We start from the raw sequence: 21,047 nt of genomic DNA, 5'->3' as shown, positions 1-21,047 counted from the left end.
GTGACAAACCTATGTGCTATGTCCTATGAAAGACCTTTCCTCGTGTCCTCTTCTTTATATTCTATCCTGATATTTTGTATTCATTTTGCATCTATTTTTATGTATCTATATTGTTTCTTTCTAATGGTGTATAAGCTCTTTATGGGCAAGATCTGTTTCATTTTGGTCTTTTTATTCCCAATGCCTTATGCTATGCCTTGTACATAATAAATAGCTTAAATACTTGTTGAATTTTATTGAATTGTCAAAGGAAGGATTGTTCATTATTAAAATACTTTGAGGACCCCTGATTTCATCAGTATGCATACACTTTTCATCAATGAGAACTGAGATTTTTCCTCCAGTTGCAGCCCCAAAATTCATCTTCTGGAGCTCTACCCTATGATAATGAGCCAAGTTTTTCTGGTCCTTGGAAAGCACACTCAACTATAGGAACACCCATTTAGAACTGGAAGGGACCTTAGAGATCATCTAGTCCCAATTCCTTATTCTGTTTTACAGAAGAGGAGACTGAGGACTAGGGAGGTTAAGTCAGTTGTCTTACTAATAGTAAGTGGCAGACTCAGGATCCAAACTCAGTTCCTGGCTCCAAATCGAGCAGCCTTTTGAGTTTTTTAAACTTTTCTTTAAAATAGTCAGATTTGCACCTGCAGTACTTGAGACATCTAGGTGGCACAATGGATAGAGTGTTGGACAGAGTCAGGAAATTGTCCTTTAAGTCATTTTCACAGTCTGACTCTGTCACCTTATTTGGGATTTTCTTGGCAAACATAATGGAATGGTTTGCCATTTCCTTCTCCAACTCATTTTACAGATGAGAAAGATGAGGCAAACTGGGTTAAGTGACTTGCCTAGGGTCACATAGCTAATAAGTGTTTGATGCTGGATTATAACTGGAAGATCTGAACTCAAATCCAGCTGCAGACACTTATTTACTAGCTAGGTGGTCAAGTCATTTAAGAAAAAAACTTCCATCTGTCTCAGTTTCTTCAACTGTAAAATGGAGATACTAACAAGGCTTACTTTTCAAATTTGTTGTGACAATTAAATGAAACAACATTTGTAAAGTGCTTAGCACAGTGCCTGGTGCTATTATAAATAGATGCATATTCCCCTTTTTTCCCTTTCCCTTCCTATACAGAGGGCCGGAAGTGCTCCCATTATTCCCCCTGCAATCCCACATTGTAGAGGGAGGGTAGCCCTTTTTCAGGGCTATCTGTAAGAGGCCTTCCTGCCTTCCTTCTCAATGGCCTTAACTGCCCTGACTTTCTTATTGTAGTAACTGCCCTTTCCAGTTTGGAAAGTGTTTACATATCCCTTATCGCTATGACTCATGAGATTTTAAGGGCAAAACGGTCCTTAGAGATTATCTGGTCCAGCCCTCTTATTTGATAGAAGTGAAAACTCTAGATTAGAAAGGAAGTGACTTGGCCCAGAGTCTAATACCTAGCTCATTTCAGCCTCTTCTGGAAAGGGATTATTAGTCCTAATTTATAGAGAAGAAAACTGAGATTTAGAAGTATGAAATTCTTTATTTAGTTATACAAATAATAAAGATGAACCTATATTGAAACCCACTACTTTTTTTCTTTCTATTTTCAATCAGTCATTATTCTTAGAATACCTATATTAGGTATTCTATGCCTGCTGAGAGATGAGGCATAAGTGGGGATAAAATAGAAAAAGAATACATGTTCCCCAACCACATGGATCTTACAATGGATCTGGTGGGACTGGGAATGGGAGAAAACATATTCAAGTAAGTGAACAAGAAAGTCTATAATAAAGTAGCAAATTGTGAGGGTCTATCAGTGACAGAAGATATAAATATGGGATGGGAGGGAGAGAAAGAGTTTTGATTTATACAGACGTAGAAGTAAGGGTCATCATAAAGAATCGTGAGGAAGGGGCCATCCTCTCTTACAGATTTTGAAGTCTAGTGTAGAGCTTGGAATCAAGGAGTTATTTAGTAAAGGCTGATTGATTAGAATAGTTTAGAACCTGGAGAACTTCTGATTTCTTGTTTCTCCTCATTGCCAACATGAAACCATTGATTATGAGGCAGTGTGGCATAGAGTCTGAAGATCTGAATTCTAGTCATTCTTCTAATACCAAATGTGTGATCCTGAAAAACTTCAATGAACCTTAGTTTCCTTAATTGTAAAATGGACCAGTAATATTTGCGTTACCCTGTTATAACAAAATTAAAAAGAAATCTGTTATGAGAAAAGTGCTGTGTAAGTTAGAAGCACCATAGCAATGAAGATTGTTATTTATTGATGTTACATAAAAGATGCTCTTTAAGGTTCTATTCCTGACAAGAGTTATTTGATAAGCTCTAGTCCTTACTTTAGGCATCCAGATGGCACAGTGGATATAGGGTCAGCCTGGAGTAAGGAAGACTCCTCTTCCTGAATTTAAATCTGGCCTCACATTTATTAGCTGTGTGACCCTGGGCAAGTCAGTTCACCCAGTTTGCCTCAGTTTCCTCATCTTATAACATGAGCTAGAGAAGGAAATTATAATTTACTCTAGTTTCTTTGTCAAGAAAATCCCAAATGGAGTCATGCAGAGTTGGAGATAACTGAAAATGTGGGAACGATGATAAGGTTTTGCTTCTTACTCCCTGGCCTGGACCCCAACACTGGTTCACTGAGGAACTCTCAGCCTCTTGCTTTGAGCCTTTTACTCTGAGTTCCTGGGTAAGCTTGATATTCTAAGCCCCAGCCTGCCTAGGACATCTTTCCTAGCTTCTCTCTGCCAAGCTGCTGCCAAGGTCTGGCTTGATACAGTTAGTCTTCTCTTGTGGTTAGGCTGTGGTGCCTGCCTCCTCCTCTCAGCGTGGAGGATGGGATGCTGTTCTGGTCCATTAGGCCTATTACAAGGCCCAATTAGGAAGTGTTGTGTTTGCAGCTCAGTGACCCATCAGATTGTAACAGCTCATTTTAGATCTCTTTTTAGCATAATTAAATACCTTACTTAACCCATCAAGGCCAACTGCCTGTGAAATTACTTCTTTTTAAAAAACAAAACCTAGTTTCTTCTTCTTTTTTTTTTTTCTAAAAAGCAAAATATTTCCCTTTGTTGTAATATGGATTAAGTGAGAGCTAGTGTGATATGATAGAGCACTGGAATTGGAATCTGGAAGTGTCTGAATCTGAGCTTAATCTGAGCCCTGCTACTTATTTATTACTTGGCTAATCTTGGACAAATGATTTCCTTTCTCTATTTCCTCATCTGCAAAATGAGGAGTTTTAATGAACCAAGCTCCAAGATCTCTTCCAGTCCTAAATCTTATGATCTTGTGATCACAGACCATGCAAACTGAGTTCTTTGTGATATGTGCTTGTACACTACATGTTTCTACCCTGTCTGAATCTTCCCTTCATTTGTTAGGGAGCCTCATGGCCTCAGACTCTACCTTACCAAAAGGCTCTGTACTGGTACAATTCTGTTCTTTCTATACATTCTTTCATTTGTTGACCTCATCCATTTTCATGAGCTTAATTGTCATCTGTAGGTATGCAAATCACACATAGATTTATTTATTTGAAGCAATTGGGGTTGTGACTTTTCCTGTCTGAGGCTGGTTTCAAACTCCTGGTCTGATTCCAGGGCAGGTGCTCTACCCACTATACCACCTACCTGTCCTTTTATTTATTTATACATTTACCCCTAATTTCTCTACTGTGTTCTAGTCCCACAGCATGAAATTGCCAGATTTTGTCATTTTCTATCTCTAAAACAGTGATGCCTTTTTCCTGCTGTTATTCAATAGTTTCAGTTGTGTCTGATTCTTCATGACCTTATCTTTGTCCATGGGTTTTTCTTGGCAAAGATACTGGAGTGGTTTGCCATTTCCTTCTCCAGGGACACAGATTAAGTGACCTGACAAAAGTCACACAGCTAGGCTATTTTCGAGACTGGATTTGAACTTGCATTTTTCCTGATTCTGAGCTCAAGATTTTATCTACCATCCCATCTAGCTGGTAGTTCAAGACCTCATTATTTCTCATTTCAATGATCTCCTACCTAGTTTCCCTGTTTCAATTTAGTCTCCCTTCTCTAATCAAGTTCCACATAGCTGACAAAGTGATTTTCTTAAAATTAAAGTCTAATCATGTCATTTAATCAGTGACTCCCCATTGCCTCTAAAATCAGATATTATTTCATCTTTGTCTCTTTACTTTTTGATTTCTATTTTGTGTAAGTTTTATAGTGTGCTTAATTATTATTATTGTTAAATAGGTTTTTTTCCCAAGTACTTGCAAAGATAGCTTTTAACATTTACCTTTGCAAAACTATGTATTCCAAATTTTTCTCCCTTCCTCTTCCCAAGACAGAAAACAATCTATACAGGTTAAACATATGTACTTCTCTTAACATATTTCCATATCCATCATGCTGAATGTACTTAATTATTAGTATAGTCATACGTGTATACATGTATATAAATTATAAGTAAGTAAATAGACATAGTTATATAAATAACAATAGTTATTTGTGCAAAACATTTTTCGGTGATTGGGATATATGATTTTAAAAGTTAGGTACATTTGGGCTACGTGATCTCTATGATCCCTGATAGCTCTTGACTCTATGAAGTATTATATTTTTGATTCTATGAAATATATATATATATATATATATATAAATTTTATTTCAACCCATCTTCATTGTTTCATATCACCCACTCTTATATCCCAGCCAAATCAGATAATTAATTTTCTCATAATCTTAACCTTTCCTCCTCTTTGTCACCTTCCTCCTGGTCAGTCTCTTTTCCATTGCTTTGCTTTGGTTCTGCTTCTTCTCCTTTACTAAATTAATATCAATCTTCCCAACCACCTGGTTTTTTGGCAGAGAGGCTATTATTGAATGTTCAATGTTCAGAAATATATAATAATTACAAATCCAAGTTTGATTTACTTTTTCAAAAATATCTAAAATCTAAGGTATCTAAAAAGTTTTCAGGGCAGCTAGGTGGCCTGAAGTCAGGTAGATTCATCTTTAAATTTGACCTCAGATGCTTACTAGCTGTGTGACCCTGGGCAAGTCACATAATTCAGTTTACCTCAGTTTTTTCATCTGAAAATGAGCTGGAGAAGGAAATGGCAAACCATGTCAGTATCTTTGCCAAGAAAACCCCAGATAGAGTCACAAAGTGTTGGACACAACTGGACAAAAAAAAGTTTTCACAGAGAATAGAGTCAGATTTAAAAGATAGTTACAAAGATGAAGATTTTGAGTTAAAGAAAAAAAACTTCCTAACAATAAGATTGGTTCAAAATTGGAATGGGCTGCCTCAGAAAAATAGATTCAGAGCTGGAAAGAACCTCCAAGGACATTTAATCTGCTGGCTCTCAAACATTTTGTTCCCTCTTAAAAATTGAGAACTTCCAAAAGCCTTTGGGCTCCTAAGTTGTCTATTGATAATTACAATCAAATCAAAACTGATGAGCATTTATTTCTTCACTTAAAAATAAATAGAAATGAATTTCTTCATTTAAAAATAATAACAAATCTATTTACATGTTAGCATAAATAACATATTTTAGTGGAAAACAACTTTCAAAACAAAAAATATTTGCTGAGAAACATGGCTTTTTTAAAATATATTTTTGCAAATCTTTTAATGTTTTGCCTAATAGAAAGACAGTTGGATTCTAATATCTGTTTCTGTAGTCAATCTGTTGTGATGATATGTTTTGTTTGAAGTATGCAAAGAAAATCTGGTCTCCATACAGTCAGTCAGTCAACTTATTATTTAGTATCTACTACATGCCAGGTACTGCATTAAGCATTGGAGGTACAGAGAAGGAACAAAGACATCTGCTGTTGTCAGGGAGCTTAGCCTCATGAGAAAGAGAACATGAAAAAAAAAATCTATGTACTTTACAGGATAAATTTTAAAATTACATGTAGTTGGAAAAGGGAGAACTCTTTTAATAGGTAAATAACATCTTAGTATTATTATGATAATAGTTTTGACCTCAACAATATCCTGAAAGTGTCTCAGAGACCACTGAGATCTCTGCAGATCCCACTTTGATAATGACTGCTTACGCTATTTTCTTACTGCATAGATAAGGAAACTTGAGACCCAGAAGGGATGTCTGGTCCAAGTAAGCTCTCCATCATTGGAGGTCTTCAAGCAGTTAACTTTTTTTAAAAATAGTATTTTTTCCAAATACATATATAGATAATTTCCAACATTCATTTTTGTAAAACTTTGTTCCAAATTTTTCTTCCTCCATCCCTTACCTCCCCTCTCCTCAAGATAGCAAGCAATCTGATATAGGTTAAATATGTGCAATTGTTTTAAACATATTTCCATATTTACCATGTTGTGTAAGAAAAATCAAATCAAAAGGGAAAAAAATGAGAAAGAAAACCAAACAACAACAAAAATGTGAAACTACTGTGATTCTATCCATATTCAGTCTCCATAATTCTCTCTCTGGATAGCTGATGGCATTTTCCGTCCCAAGTCTATTGGAATTGCCTTGAATCATTGTTGAAAAGAGCAAAGTCCATCACAGTGGGTCATCACATAATCTTGTTACTGTGTGCAATGTTCTTTTGGTTCAAGCAGTTATCTTTTATAAATGATATTGAGCCCAGGATTCCTAGCGTTACTTCAGCAAGTTACTTCCCTGGGTCCCAATTTCTCCATCTGCTAGAGGTATGGTAGAAGGAATTCCTAATCAATTATGATTTGGACTTTTTGCCCTTGGAGGTCCCTTCCAAATAAAGTTTTGAGATTCTATAGTTTTGTGTGGGATTCCTAGAAGAGGAATGCTATGAAGGCTCTATGTAGCTTGGTCCTGGGCTCTGGCTGACTACTTTCTATTCCCCCCCAAGTTGGAGCCTGAAAGGGAGAAGCCTAAATACTATTGTTCCACTCTTCCCCTTCAGCCTGGTTTACGGGGGAGGCCTGGGGCTGGCGCCTTGGGGGTCGTTTGCCAGCCAGGGGGAGGCCTGAGCTAAACCAACTGGCCAGATCCTCTGATGGACAGACGACAGACAAGCAGTTTCAGTCCGGAGAGGCCTCATTCCTTCTGTAAACAAACCCAGGGGCCTCTCCCTGATTATGGGAAGAGACATTGACACTAGTGATTAATTTGGGGGAGGAGGAGATGGACAGAAGGAAGTGACCCAGGCAGTTTCAGAGGGAGGGAAGAAAGAGCTGCAAGAGATAACGTTTCCCCTCTCTTCCAAGTGGATTCTTTTAGAGCTGCAGAAATGATAGGGAGGGCAGGCTAGGGTAGCAGAAGCCAAGTCTCAGCCACAGGGCAGAGGCTTGATACTAGAGGGAGGGCCGGCTCCTGTCAAGGAAGATACATTAAATGGGAGTAAAGGCCTGAGGCCTCAGGTTTCTGTTGCTTCTTAAAACACCAGGTGTTGCTTGGTCTTTAGGAAAGGGCTCCCTGTGTTTGGAATTTTTCACTTCCTCTTCAGATTGAGTCTCCCTCCATTAACTATAGGGTTGAAGGTGGGAAGGGGTGGGTAGTAGAAAGAGGAAGGGAGGTTCTTTTGGGGACCTTTGTATTTAGATCCTGAAACTAATGTTCTCCTTTAGTTATGGCCCTTAGAATTTATAATTCTCCAGATGAGAATGGATAAGGTCTGAGTAGAGGATTGCTGTCATTTTCTTATTTGTCTCTCAATGTACTCTAAGATTGAATTAGCTTTTTTAGCTGCTGCAAAACATTGATACTCATATTGAACCTGATGTCCTGTAAAATCCCCCAGGGCAGTTAGATGGCTCCCAGTCAGGAAGACTCATCTTCCAGATTTCAAATCTGTCCTCAGACACTTACTAGCTATGTGACTCTGGGCAAGTCACTTAACTCTGTTTACCTCAGTTTCTTCATTTGTAAAGTAAGTTGAAGGAAATGACAAAGCACTTCAGCATCTTTGCCAAGAAAACCTCAAATGGGGTCCGAAAGATTCTGCACATGTGACTGAAAAGCTGACTGAACAACAACAACAAACTCACATATTTCCAGTCAAATTGATGTTAATTTTGCCTTTCCTATCTTCTACTTGTGAAATTGATTTTTTTTTCATTCAAGTGAGATTTTACATTAATGCTAGTGAATTTCACTTGGTTTGTTAGCTTTTCCTCAGATAACTTTTTATCATCCATAAAATTGATGATCATGCCATCTATGCATTGATCTAATCATTGATAAGAATGCTAAACAGTTTGGGGCTGGGAGAAGATCTCTGGGACACCCCATTAGAGACCTTCTGCCACACTGATATGAAACCATTAACAGTGAATCTTTGAGTCCAGCCATCCATGTAATTATATTCACATTTTCTCCATTTTCTTCAAAAAGTTTGCTAGAATCTAGGTAATTAGATCCAAAGCATCCCCTTAAACTATCAGTACAACAACTCTGGGGAAGCTAGACGGTACAAGGACCTGAATTCAAATTTGGCCTCAGACATTTACTAGTTGTGTGTGATCCTGTTTGCCTCAATTTCCTTATCTGTAAGTTGATCTGGAGAAGGAAATGGTAAACTACTTCATTATCTTTGCCAAGAAAATATCAAACGGGGTTATGGGGTGTCAGACATGACTGACCAACTACAAGATGCTAACCCTGTCAAGAAAGGAAATGAGATTGGTTTGCCATGACCTATTCTTGATGAAGCTATGCTGGCTTTTTTTTTTTTTTTTTAATCATTGCTTTCCTTTCACAGATGTTTATCAACTATTTTGTTATGATCTTTCCTAAAACTCTCCCAAGAACTGAAGTCAGGTTAACTGAACTATAGCTTACCAACTCTTCTCTCTTCCTTTTTTTGAACATCAAGACAGCATTGGCCTTTCTCTAGTCTTGTGGTATCTCTCCCATTTGTTACCTACCAGATCTTGGCGTACTATCTCTTTAATTATCTTGATGATCAACTTTCAGTTAGCCAGTCTGGTTTTGCCATTTCAAGGGCAAAGGTCAGTCCCTTTGTGTGAAAAAAGATCTGCATGTTTTAATGACCTGCAACCTCAAGATTGAGTCAACAATATGATATGGAAGCCAGAAAAAATAAATGCTTCTAGGTCCCTTAAAGGAGGAAGTAGTGTCCAGAACAATTAATTTTAATATTACTGTATTCCACCCTTGTTATACTACATATGGAGTGCTGCCTTTACTTCTGGGCACTATTCTAGCACATACATGGGAAAAACTCAAGAGGTTCTAGAGCAGGGCAAACAGGATGATAAAAACACTGGAGACAGTCCTAAAAGGATCAAATAAAGGAACAGGGAATATATAATCTGGATTAAAGAAGAAATAAAATCATTGTATTGAACTGATTAACCAGATTTCAGGTGGGAAGTGACCTCAGAGGCCATTGAGGCTTACCTCTTCAGTTTTCAGAGAAGAAACAGGCTGAGAGGTTGTTACTGACTCATCTACCAAGTGGCTGAGGCAGGATGTGACTTTAAGTCCAGAACCTACTTATACCAAATAATCTAGATGGATACCCTACTTCCTACGGTTGTTGTAAGGATCAAATGAGGTAATAAGCGCCTATCACATAGTAGGTGCTGTATTTTTGTTATTGTTGAGTGATTTTTCAGTTGTGTCTGACTCTTTGTGCTATATATGCTAGCTGTCATATCATCATCATCATCACTTTATATCATGCTTCCTTATTGAAGGGTTAACATGGAGAAGAAGGCTTAGACGTGCTTTGCTTGATAAGCAGTTAGTGAAAAATTTTTGAGAGGCACTTTTTGGTTCAATACAAGGTAAAAATAATAAAAATTCCTATTAGAAAGAGCTGTCCAAAAATGGAATGAGCTGTTTTGGAAGAAAGTGAATTGCTTGTCATTAGAGGTCTTCAAGTGAAGATTGGATGACCGCTTGCCAAGGTTGTTATGAAAGAATTTCTGTGAATAATAGTTGGCATTTATATAGCACTTTAAGTTTAATTTGCAAAGCACTTTACAAATAATTTCATTTTATTCTCACAACCACTCTGGGAAGTAGGTATAATTATTATTATTATCCCCATTTTACAGATGGAAAAACTGAAGCAAACACAGTTAAGTGAGTCTGAGGAAGGTTTTGAACTCAGATCTTCCCTACTCCTGGTCCAAGGGTCCATCCACTGTGCTACCTTAATATTCAGGAAGGCATTGGACTACATATCCCTTGAGGTTGTTTTTAACACTACTATTCTAGAAAGTAGTACTTTTGAAAGTAGGGCTGAATATTGGTAGAAAGGAGGAGCAAAAATATTACCATTTGTGAAATATATATGATAAAAATGATTGAGTCATCCTTTTATGCAAATTTTCTTGTAAGAACTTGGCCTTGGATGGGTCTAGAGATCCTCTTCCTTAGAGTTTCCTTTCTTCATCTTGATCTCTTACTAGATGAGGATAAAGTATGCTGGGTCAATAACAGCTCACATCAGTGCTGGGCTTTCTAGTTTACTGAAGAATTCCTCCTAACCCCAGGAGTGAAGTAATACCCAAAGTTAGGGAGACCTGTGTTCAAATCCAACTTCATACACTTACTAGCTGTGTGATCCTAGGCAAGTCACCTAACTTCCTGCTGCCCCAATTTCCTCAATTGTAGTCCAGAGATATTAATAAAAGCCCCTACCTCCCAGAGTTGTTGTGAGGATCAAATAAAATAACATTTGTAAAGCACTTAGCACAATATCTGGCATATAGTAAAACGTTTAATAAATTCTTGTTTCCTTCTAACCTATTTGGAAAGAAAAAGTATTTTCAAAGTACTTGCAATGTGCCAAGCATAGTGTCAAGTTCTGGGATATACCTAGAAAAGAAAGACAGTCCTTACTTTCAAGGAAGTCACTTGCTAATTAGGAGAGATAACACACACATGCACACGCTATTCATATAACACTGAGCAAATAATTTAACCTCTCTGGGATTCAGTTTCCTTACCCTCAATCAGGGGATTGAGAAAATATCTGTCCCTCCAATCCCGAGGTCTAAGATTCTATTTTTTCCTGTGATATGATGTATAAGGTGGTGCTCCATTATATTCTTCCTACGTAATCACCACTTAGAATGTTTACAGCTATGAAAACCATCTTCCTTTCTTCCTTTCTTTCCCCATCCCATCCCTCCAGACCTCCCAGGCCATTCTGCAGAATGAAAATTTGTTTGTGTACTTAGATCTAGCCCTAGGCAAACCTGATCTCTTGGTCCTATGCACAGAGTAATTGAACTTCTGGTAGGCCTGCTGGGCAGCCCTGAGAATCTTCTATAATCTGTGGATTGTTCAGAGGAACGGGTTAGGGCCTGTCCCTTGTCGCTGTTATATTTGAGTGCCCCTAAATGTGTCGTAGATTACTTTTATTTTCTGCTATGACACCTCGCTATGAGGAAGGATGTCCCTGGAGTATCTTAAAAGACAACTCCTATTAAAGAGAAAAGGAGTTAAGCAAAATGCAGGCGGTAGATCTCACAGCAAGGGAGGCAGATAATATAGAGCTGTTCTGTGGAAGGTTTAATTGGAAGGGGAGATGGGGCTCATGGCCCCAGAGTCCAAGGTGTGGTTCCACTCCAAGGGTTTCCTTTGGCAGTCTAAATAAATAACAGTCTTTGGGAAGAGAGGAAGAGGGAGCAAGTCCTTTAAGAACTGAGAGATCTGAAGATGAATAGGCATAAGAGAAAAGTGAAATAAAATAGGAGATCATAGAACCATTTGGTAGGCTGGTAGAGACTATTAAGAGTCTTTAGGATCATCCCAGAAAGAAAGTCTTATTTCTTTTCTGATAACAAGTAGAAAATCAATCATAGAACAGGAGAAATGCAGGGGACTTTAGAACTTTCAAATGTGGAAATTGAATAATTTCTCATATTTACATAGTATTTTAAAAAGAGATTGTGTAAGTTCATAGGCTTGTAGATCAAGAGCTGGAAGAGAACTCAAAGGTCAGCTAGTCTAACCTCTTCCTTTTATTGACAAGGACATTGAAACTCAGGGAAATTTGCCCAGTCATATGAATTTTGAACATTTAATAAATCATTTTTTCCTTCCGCATCTCTCCCTTCCTTCCTTCCTTCCTTCCTTCCTTCCTTCCTTCCTTCCTTCCTTCCTTCCTTCCTTCCTTCCTTCCTTCCTTCCTTCCTTCCTTCCTTCCTTCCTTCCTTCCTTCCTTCCTTCTTTTCTTCCTTCCTTCCTTCCTTCCTTCCTTCCTTCCTTCCTTCCTTCCTTCCTTCCTTCCTTCCTTCCTTCCTTCCTTCCTTCCTTCTTTCCTTCCTTCCTTCCTTCCTTCCTTCCTTTCTTCTTTCCTTCCTTCCTTCCCTCCCTCCCTCCCTTCCTTCCTCCCTTCCTCCTTCCTTCTCTTTTCCCCTTCTTCCTTCCCTCCCTCCATCTTTTCCTCCCTTCCTCTTCTCTCTCTTTCTCTTTCTCACTCTTCCTTTCTTCCTCCCTCCTTCCATCTTTTCCTTTATCCCTCTATTTCTTTATCCTCCCTCCTTCCCTCCCTCTTTCTCTTCCTTCTTTCCTCCCCCCTCCTTCCCTCATTTCTTTCTTCCGTTGTGCCACCTAAGTGCTCCCTAAGTCCTCAGATTGCTTCTTTATTTGTAGATCACCTGTAAATATTTTATATTTCTGGCCCCAAGATGCTTGCTTCTTCAAAAGCTCTTGGATGGTTAAAGGATGGGCATGGGAACTTTAAGGTTGTATTATACCCAGAATGTCTTGTCCTCATTGGGGAGTGTTGGCCAATACCTATCCCCTAGGATTGTGAAAATAGTTGATAATATGCACATAGTTACAATAATATTGGTAATGTTAAATGATTCCTCTGCCTGGGAGAACATCAGTAGTCATTACCTCCTATTTCCTGAGTTTGGGCAGGGCATTTTTTTTATCCAAATAGTAATTAGTTATTATTTAATTCTGTACCTGGGGATTCCAGGGAATGAAAAAAAACTGGTTGAATCACAAGTGCCCTCAGAAAGTAATAACAATTGATTTCTATTATGCTGTAAAATTAAGAAAGTATTTACTCAGGAAAAACCTGTGAGGTTCATGGAGTTTAGGGACCTTAGAGATCAAGTAATCTCAACCTCTTCATTGCATAGGTTCAGCTGAATGAAATATCTTGTTTAAGCCCATAAAGGTAATGAGTGGCAGAGACATGATTTGAACTCAGGTTCTTTGACTATATTCTTTCCATTGTACCACACTGCTTTCCTTATTGTGGATATGATTGATTCTCATCATTTTACAAATCAGAATACTGATTCTCAGAGAGAGAGATAAGTAAAATTTACTGATTACTTTTACTATTATTATTAATAATAATATTATTATTTTAAATCTACTACTTCCCTCCCAACAAGCCTGTGAGCTTTCTGGGCTTAGAGCGCTCTTGCTTTCTTCCTAGTTCTCTTACAAGTCCCAGAATGCTAGGAAGTGAGTCCTTATGAGCTGAGTTGTACTTACCTAGAAATCAGTTTAAAAAACAATCTGGTAAAGAAAATAATAAAAGTTATTATTAAACCTCTCTTTAGCTAAAGAAATAGGCTCAGAGAAAGAAAATGATTTAACTAGTTAAACGGCAAGTGTTGCAATTGATATTCAATTTTTCTTCTTATTGTTGAATCTTATTTAATCAGATGAGTCTTTCTGCTATGCTACAGTGCCTTTCACAACATACTGCATTTTTAAGATAAACCAATAATAGTTTGTGTTGGGTAGAATAGTGGAGAGAGTGTTGAGTCTGCAGTTAGCAAAACTTGAGTTCAAATCCAGCCTCAGATACTTAACTAGGTCTATTTGTCTGCCTCAGTTTCTTCAAATGTAAAAAGGGGACAATAACCACGCCTATCTCACAGGATTATTGAGAGGATCAGATAATAGTTATAAAGCATTCAACACATAGTAGGTATTTTATAAATAATGTTTGTTTCCTTCTCCTTTTGAAATTTGTATTTCACTTCAATATCCAGTTATTAGACATTGACAACTAGTGGTTGAGAACACCGTGGTTTTTTGACTTCAAGGAGAGAATGAATCCAAGAACACGAGGACTGGAAGGGACCTTAGAACATAGAACCTAAAGTATTAGAACTAGAAGGGACTTGAGAACATAGGATCACAGCATAGAATGCCAGACCTGGAAAAAAGCTTTAAGCATATGGAAATTGAATAATTGCCTACATCATATACTACTTTAAAGAGAGGTTATGGAGTATAGGGGATAGTGCTCTTAGGATCCTAAATCAAGAGACCTCAGAGATTATCCAATCCTTTCCTTTTCCTTTTAGAGATGAGGGAAGTTGAGACTCAGAAGGGATGTAACATTTGTCTATAAGACTTAATGGAACATATTGGGAGATGCATCTTAATGGAGACTCATGCTTTTGAATCATCCCTTTTATGCACTAGAGCTTAAAATTTTTAAAAACGATTTATAATGGAAATATTTCTAAAATAAATCACATATTCCTGTTGGTCAAATGTAGATAATGCTATCTCTTCCTACCCTCTGAATGTGTTTGAGCTTATTGAATCAGATGGGAGTATATAAAAATTCTTTTCATTTTTATATAGCATCTTAATATTTGCCAATAATACAACAGTAACAAAACAATAATTTATTAATGATTTCATTACCAGTATAGATCAGGGTAGTTAGGTGGCACAGTAGAACTTTTCCTGAGTTCAAATCTGGCCTGAGACACCTAACTAGCTTTGTGATTCTGGATAAGTTATTTTAACTTTGCCTCAGTTTCCTCATCTGGAAAATGAGCTATTTATTCCATATTTCTTGGAAATCATGAGCATAATTTATTAGCTGGGTTCTCCAGGGTATTTTGAGATCTTTGTTTATAAGGATAAGTATTTTCTGACTGTCAGTCTATGAAAAATAATGAGTCTCTGATGTATAATTCTAGCCACTGGGTCGTGTCTTGCTAGGTATTTGATACATACTTCTTTGCATAATCTACATCTATCACTAAGTCTGTAACTCTTAAGGATACGTCTTCCATAATTTCTGGAATTTAAATTCTCCTGAATCACCCCATTTCCACCAATTTGGATGACAACCATATTTTGTATTACTTTGTTGATGATATACTCTTGGCTGAAGGTATTCCCCAAGTTCTATCTCTGGATCTTAATTGTTCCATGGGCTCCTCTATTATTATCATTCTTCATCATCATAATCTTATTCTTCTCATTTTTTTTGATGGGACTCAGATAGAAATGATCTTGGGACAAGTTGATATCCTGTAACAAGTCTTTCATATTATTATTTTTTGTTATTTTTGAGGATACAAGCTTATCAATATACATTGAAAAGGAGAAAGTGCTAGGATATACTATAAGCTATTTAATATGTATGGGAATGCCTGCCATCTAGGGGAGGGGGTGGAGGGAAGGAGGGGAAAAATTTAGAACTGAAGGGAGTACAAGGCATAATGTTGTAAAAAAAATTACCTATGAATATGTGCTGTCAAAGAAAATGTTATAATTATAAAAATTAATAAAAAAAAAAGAAAAGTAGAAAGTGCAGCGTATAAGAATCAACATAGTAGGGTGGGAAAAGCAGTAGATCAAGATTCAGAAGACCTGTATTTGAGTGCCGACTCTCTATAGAACCTCAAACAAGTCATTTGAATTCTCTGGGTATCAGTTTCCTCATCTGTAAAGCAAATGTAAGGATTCAATCTATGGTTCTCAAAAGGTATTCTTTAGCAGTGAGTAATTCCAGGTGGAATCTAGATTGTAGAGAATTAGCATTCAGATTCCTCATTTTTTGGCCAATGTACATAATCTGTATACCTTAATACCTGCACTGTGAGCCCCTCCTGTATATCTTCTCCCCCACCTGAAATGGACAACCACCGAATTAGGTGGTTTCTTCCAGCTCTGATATTCTACAATTCTAAGATAATTTTTCTATTTTAAATTCTATAATCCCATGATCATTATATACGAACACTATATGTTTTGCTGGATGGCTCATCAGTCATTATTAGAAGCACCAGTTACTGGAATGCAGCGACACCCCTGTGGGCCTCTTGGAGCTTGGGGGACTGTTTCCCTGGACACTAAACGTCTCCAGATGGCTGGGTCCTTTGCATTCTTGTGTCTGCTATTTATAGTTCTTTTGTCTCCTTCTTCAGTGTCGGGCTGACCCTACCCCCACACTCTTTACTGTGCCTGCTTTTTACAGGCAGTATGGTATAATGGTGAGTGCCCTGAATTGGAAGAATCCTGGCTAGGCTACTTACCATCTATGTGATCTTAGGCAAATCATAGCTTCTCCAAATTTTACTGCGAAACCAGGTAATCTGTAAGGTTTCTCTTGGCTCCTAATCCTGTGATTTTCTTAGCATCTGTTTCTAATTTGCTATGGAACCAAGGAGTCCAGTTCAGTAAGAATTATGGTAAAATGAAAGTAAATGATCTCTGAGTGAAGCCTTAGGGCCCCTCTCCCCTGTGAGTAGCATGCATGAGCTTAGGGCAGGTACTTGGGACCACCTGCCTTCTCTCCTCAGAGATCTCTTGCTTTTTTCTTGGTTCTTATGTAAGTTCCATAATGCCATGGTTGATATAGCGCTGAATTCTCACTAGTTGAAGTAATTCAGTTTAGACATTAGCTTGAAGGGGTCAAGGTGTGTTCATTCCTCAGTCTTTAATTTTTCAGCGGTGCTTTGAATCAAAAGTTCTATTCTGCCAAGCAGGAATCTTCAAGAACTGCCTTTGGGCTTTTGATCCCCAAATGTTTAAAATTTGTCCAAAGGCTTTCCCCCAAAATACTCATTCATTCATTCATTCAGAAAAAATGTAATAAGCACATGCTATGAATAAAGCATGGAAATAGGAAGTTTATATAAAACAGTTTCTGTGATAGTCATGGGCAGGAGAAGAAAAGATGAGAATGGGGAATAGTTTAGTTATAATTCAGCTTGATTGGGATGCGAAATGTAGGAAGCAAGAGAAGGCTTAACCTAAATGTAGGTTGGGACCAGGCAATGAAGGACCTTGAATGCCAATCTAGGGACTTGGCATTTTACCTTCTGGGTAATGAGAAGCCAAGTTTTATTTTAAGTTAATTTCACTAAAAAACAGCTGGAGATGTTTTGCAATGTAAAGAAATGCCTTCTTTTGCAAAGTAACTTGTTAGATCCCAGGATATCACTTTCCCAAACACTAGTACCAGGAAAACGCATCTGGTCCAGCCAAGTGACAAGGGACTGATTTCAGTAATTGATGATGTCAATGAGATTTCCACAGCCTTCAACTCAACTGCCAAGTGGCTAGGAAAAAAAGTTACTGTATAATTGAAACTCTGCTGGGAGAGAAATTAAGAGACTATCTTGCCAGCCATATTTCTATCCATATTTTCCTCTATTAGTCTCCTGATGGTGTGTCCTTATGAAATCTGATTAGAATGGAATGACTTGATTTGCTAAGCAGGCAGTAGGGACAGCGCACATCTGTTTTGCCCGTCTCAATTGCAGAAATGGGATGGAATGTAACGTGATCTCTCTCTCTCTCTCTCTCTCTCTCTCTCTCTCTCTCTCTCTCTCTCTCTCTCTCTCTCTCTCTCTCTCTTTCTCTCTCTCTCTCTCTCTCTTCTCCTGTTTCTCCTCACAGAGCAGCCCAGAAACTCAACCTGGCCTCCAAGAAGAAGAAGCCCCACCCACCACTGACCCCAGCGCATGACTTTTCCATCTATGGGACAAACTTCAGTGGTGTGCTGCAGCTCAGCCCTCCCCCGGCACCCCCCTGCCTACTCAGATCGGTGGCCAAAACCAAGGAGAACCCGGGCATCGGGAAGGTAGGCCTACAGATGCATGCAGATCTGAGCCAGGTTTGGGAGTACGTGGCGAAGCTTTGAATAGGCAAAGGCTACTGGAATGAACTACAGATTGTTTGATGCTCTAATGGAGCTGAGGAACAGGATCACAAGATCAAAAAACATTTCTGAATTTGGAGTAGAGGACCTGACTTCAGATTTTAGCTTTCACTTTTTATCATGAGACGCCAGGCCTCAGTTTCCTCATCTAGAAAAAGAGGGAGGGAATGAGGGTTCAATGACCTAGCTTTCTGATTCTCCACTGTGGCAGCTTCTCTTGAACCTCTCATTCTGAACTTCCCATTCTTGGACATATCTCCTATAAATCTTCCAGTTACTCAGGGAGCCAGAGACTTTCTTATTGGTCTCTTAAAAAATAATAATTCCTAAGAAATGACAGAGCCACGGCTATACTTGATCTTCACAACCTGAGGAAGGAGATAGGACAAGTTTTATAATCCTTTTTTATAAGCAGGTAAACTGAGGCATGGAAAGTGAAGTGACCTGCTCTGTTTCTAAGGAGCCGGGATTTAGACCCACATCTGAGTCTCTGTCTAGCTTTCTCCTTCACTGCTTTGTTTCTACTTTTGTTGGGAGATGACCCCATCCACATCACCAATAGCATTGTGCTTTTAATTATCTTTGGAGGCATTGCGTTGTTTGTTAATATGCTTGTTAATCCCAGGTTGGGCTACTCCTGCCACCTGCAGGGGCATGAAGAGGTGGTATGGGAGCTGAGATGGGTAGGATTTTGGAGACATGGGCTGTGCCACCTTGCAGATAGCAAAAAAATAAAAAAATAAAGTTATTGAAGATTTTTGATGGAGATAATGACTGATTAAAAGCTGTGCTTTAGTCTAACAAATACTACTTGTGCATGATTATCATTATTGTTATTTTCATGAAGATTAATAACGATTCACATTTATGTGTGTATATACACAAACACACACAATCTTAAGTCTTACAAAGCACTTTCTTCACAGTACTCTATTAGGTCCTTATGACTATTATCTCCATTTCATAGATGAGAAAAAATAAGTTTTAGTGAGATTATTGTGGGCAATGAGGAGAAAATGAGATTGCAGTCTAGGGACTGTGTCCACACCCAACTCACAAGATTGCATGTTGTTGATTTCAGGTCACTGAAGTGACATCATCCTATGAGTCAATGTGAGGAAATAAATGCTTATTGACTGGCTTCAGGAAAGACTTGGATGTAGATCTCCTCTCCTCTCATTTCAGGGGACTCCTTATGATTCCCACTATGCATTATGACCGAATCTAAGGTGCTCAGTGTTTAATAGTAATTGAGAAAATTGCATTGCATTTTATGTCCAAGAGTAGGAATTAAGAGGAAAGTAGTCAAATCAATGGAGAGCTAAAATATGCAGAGCTGAGCCAATTTACATGGAGAGAGGGAGGGAGGGAGGATGGGCTGTTAGGTGGTAGGAGGTCAGAGACTTCCCTTTCTGGGCTGATTCCAGAGAGACCCCAAAACTGATGCCTAAGGGTCTAGGATAATGATGAGAGCTGTTTGGGCGCTCTTGTCTTTGGGAGTGAGAGTGAGCTACTGGATTCTATTTCTTGTTATTGTTTTGTTTCTTTATATAAACATATATGCATCTCTATGTTGGTAATTGGCATTCATGCATTTCTGCTCATTTTTATGAGTGTGAGTCTCTGTAAATATGGAGTCTATATGTGTGGGTATAAGAATGTGGATATATGTGCAGCTGTCTGATGGGAGGCAGATCTGGGAGCTTAAATTTATGCAAAGAAGTATGTGTGTGCACATCAGTCTGTGCATATGTGTCAGGATCACTTGTGTGAGTGTGTGTGTACATTTAAATCTGTGGGAGGGTGTGGGTGTTTGTATATGTATCTGAAGTTTTCTGTGCATATACAGTTGTGGGTAGTGGGGATGGAGCTTTCTTTGTGTGAGCTCACAAATGCCATTCTAAATATGAGTCTCTGTGGTGTGTGCATGCATAGGTGTGTGTGCGTTTACATGTGAGTGAGTCTCTGTGGGTGAGCAGTTACCTTTTTATGTCTGTGTATCATTGTGAGTCTGGACATGAAAATCCATCTGTTGCTCAACGGGATGCTCCAACAAAAGAGAACGATGCTTAAAGTAAAACCTTACCAGGTACCAGACTTTGGGGGTCAATATCAGTCTTAGTGAAGATGTCTTCTTGTTCCTCACAGAATCTCAGAGCTGGGACTGAAGGATATTAGTGCTGAAGAGGTCTCACGAGTTACCTATACCCATCTCCCACATTTAAAAAATGAAGAAACTGAGGGCCAGAAAGAGAAAATAACTTGTTCTAAAATCACACAACTTCTAAATGGCAGAGTTGGAATTTGAATTCACTTCATATGACTGAAAATCCAGTGACCTTTCCAGTATGCCGCTTCTCCCTCCCTCCCCCCCATTATGCAGGAATTTCTACCACAGCTTCCCTGATAGAACCTCTGCTGCTGGAGCCTCTCCAGTAATAGAAGGTTACTTGTGGGTCCTGGTGTTTGAAGGGTGTATCTCTCTGTTCATCTCTGTGGGTATGTGAGTGTATTTGTGTTTCTGTGGTTGTGTGTGTGTGAGCACGTGTGTGCATGAGCATGCATGCATCTGTCTGCATTTGTGTATATACTAATTTTAAAAATTCATAATTTATTTTTAACATTTGTTTTAAACAATTTTTGAGTTCAAAATTCTCTTCCTTGGCTTCTCCCTTAAGTAATGTGATATATGAATTACACATGTGATATCATGTAAAACGCTTCCATATTAACCATTACAGAAAAAAAGCAAGTGAAAAAATTATGCTTCAATCTGCACTGAATCTATCACATCTCTCTCTCTCTCTCTCTCTCTCTCTCTCTCTCTCTCTCTCTCTCTCTCTCTCCCCTCTCCCCTTCCCCCCCTCTCGTTCTCTCTCTTTTTTTGCTGAGACATTTGGGGTTTGGTGACTTGCCGAAGGTCACACAGCTAGGAAACGTTAAATACCTGAGATCACATTTGAACTCAGGTCCTCCTGACTTGCTCTAAACACTGGACCACCTAGCTGTGCCCCCCCCCCAAATGCACTTCTCTTAATGAAAATGGATAGGATTTTTCATCACACATCCTTTGGAATTGTCATGGATCATTGTCTTGATCAGAGTAGCTAATTCTTTCACAGTTGATTATTGTTACAACGTTGCTGTTACAGTGTACAGTGTTC

The 21,047-nt window shown here is 38.5% G+C and overlaps 1 protein-coding gene across 3 annotated transcripts in view; it reads left to right on the top strand.

Moving 5' to 3' along the window:
* Positions 1 to 21,047, top strand: part of KIF26A (kinesin family member 26A) — a 170,619-nt gene that overhangs the window by 102,625 nt on the left and 46,947 nt on the right. For all 3 annotated transcript variants that reach the window (XM_074291055.1, XM_074291054.1, XM_074291056.1), the window contains exon 5: positions 17,622 to 17,805. In XM_074291055.1, the coding sequence (XP_074147156.1) occupies positions 17,622 to 17,805 (184 nt within the window). The remainder of the gene's footprint in view (positions 1 to 17,621; positions 17,806 to 21,047) is intronic.

Source organism: Sminthopsis crassicaudata, chromosome 2 (assembly GCF_048593235.1).
Source record: "Sminthopsis crassicaudata isolate SCR6 chromosome 2, ASM4859323v1, whole genome shotgun sequence".
NCBI classification, from domain to species: Eukaryota; Metazoa; Chordata; class Mammalia; order Dasyuromorphia; family Dasyuridae; genus Sminthopsis; species Sminthopsis crassicaudata.
This window is presented reverse-complemented; position numbering and strand designations above follow the sequence as displayed.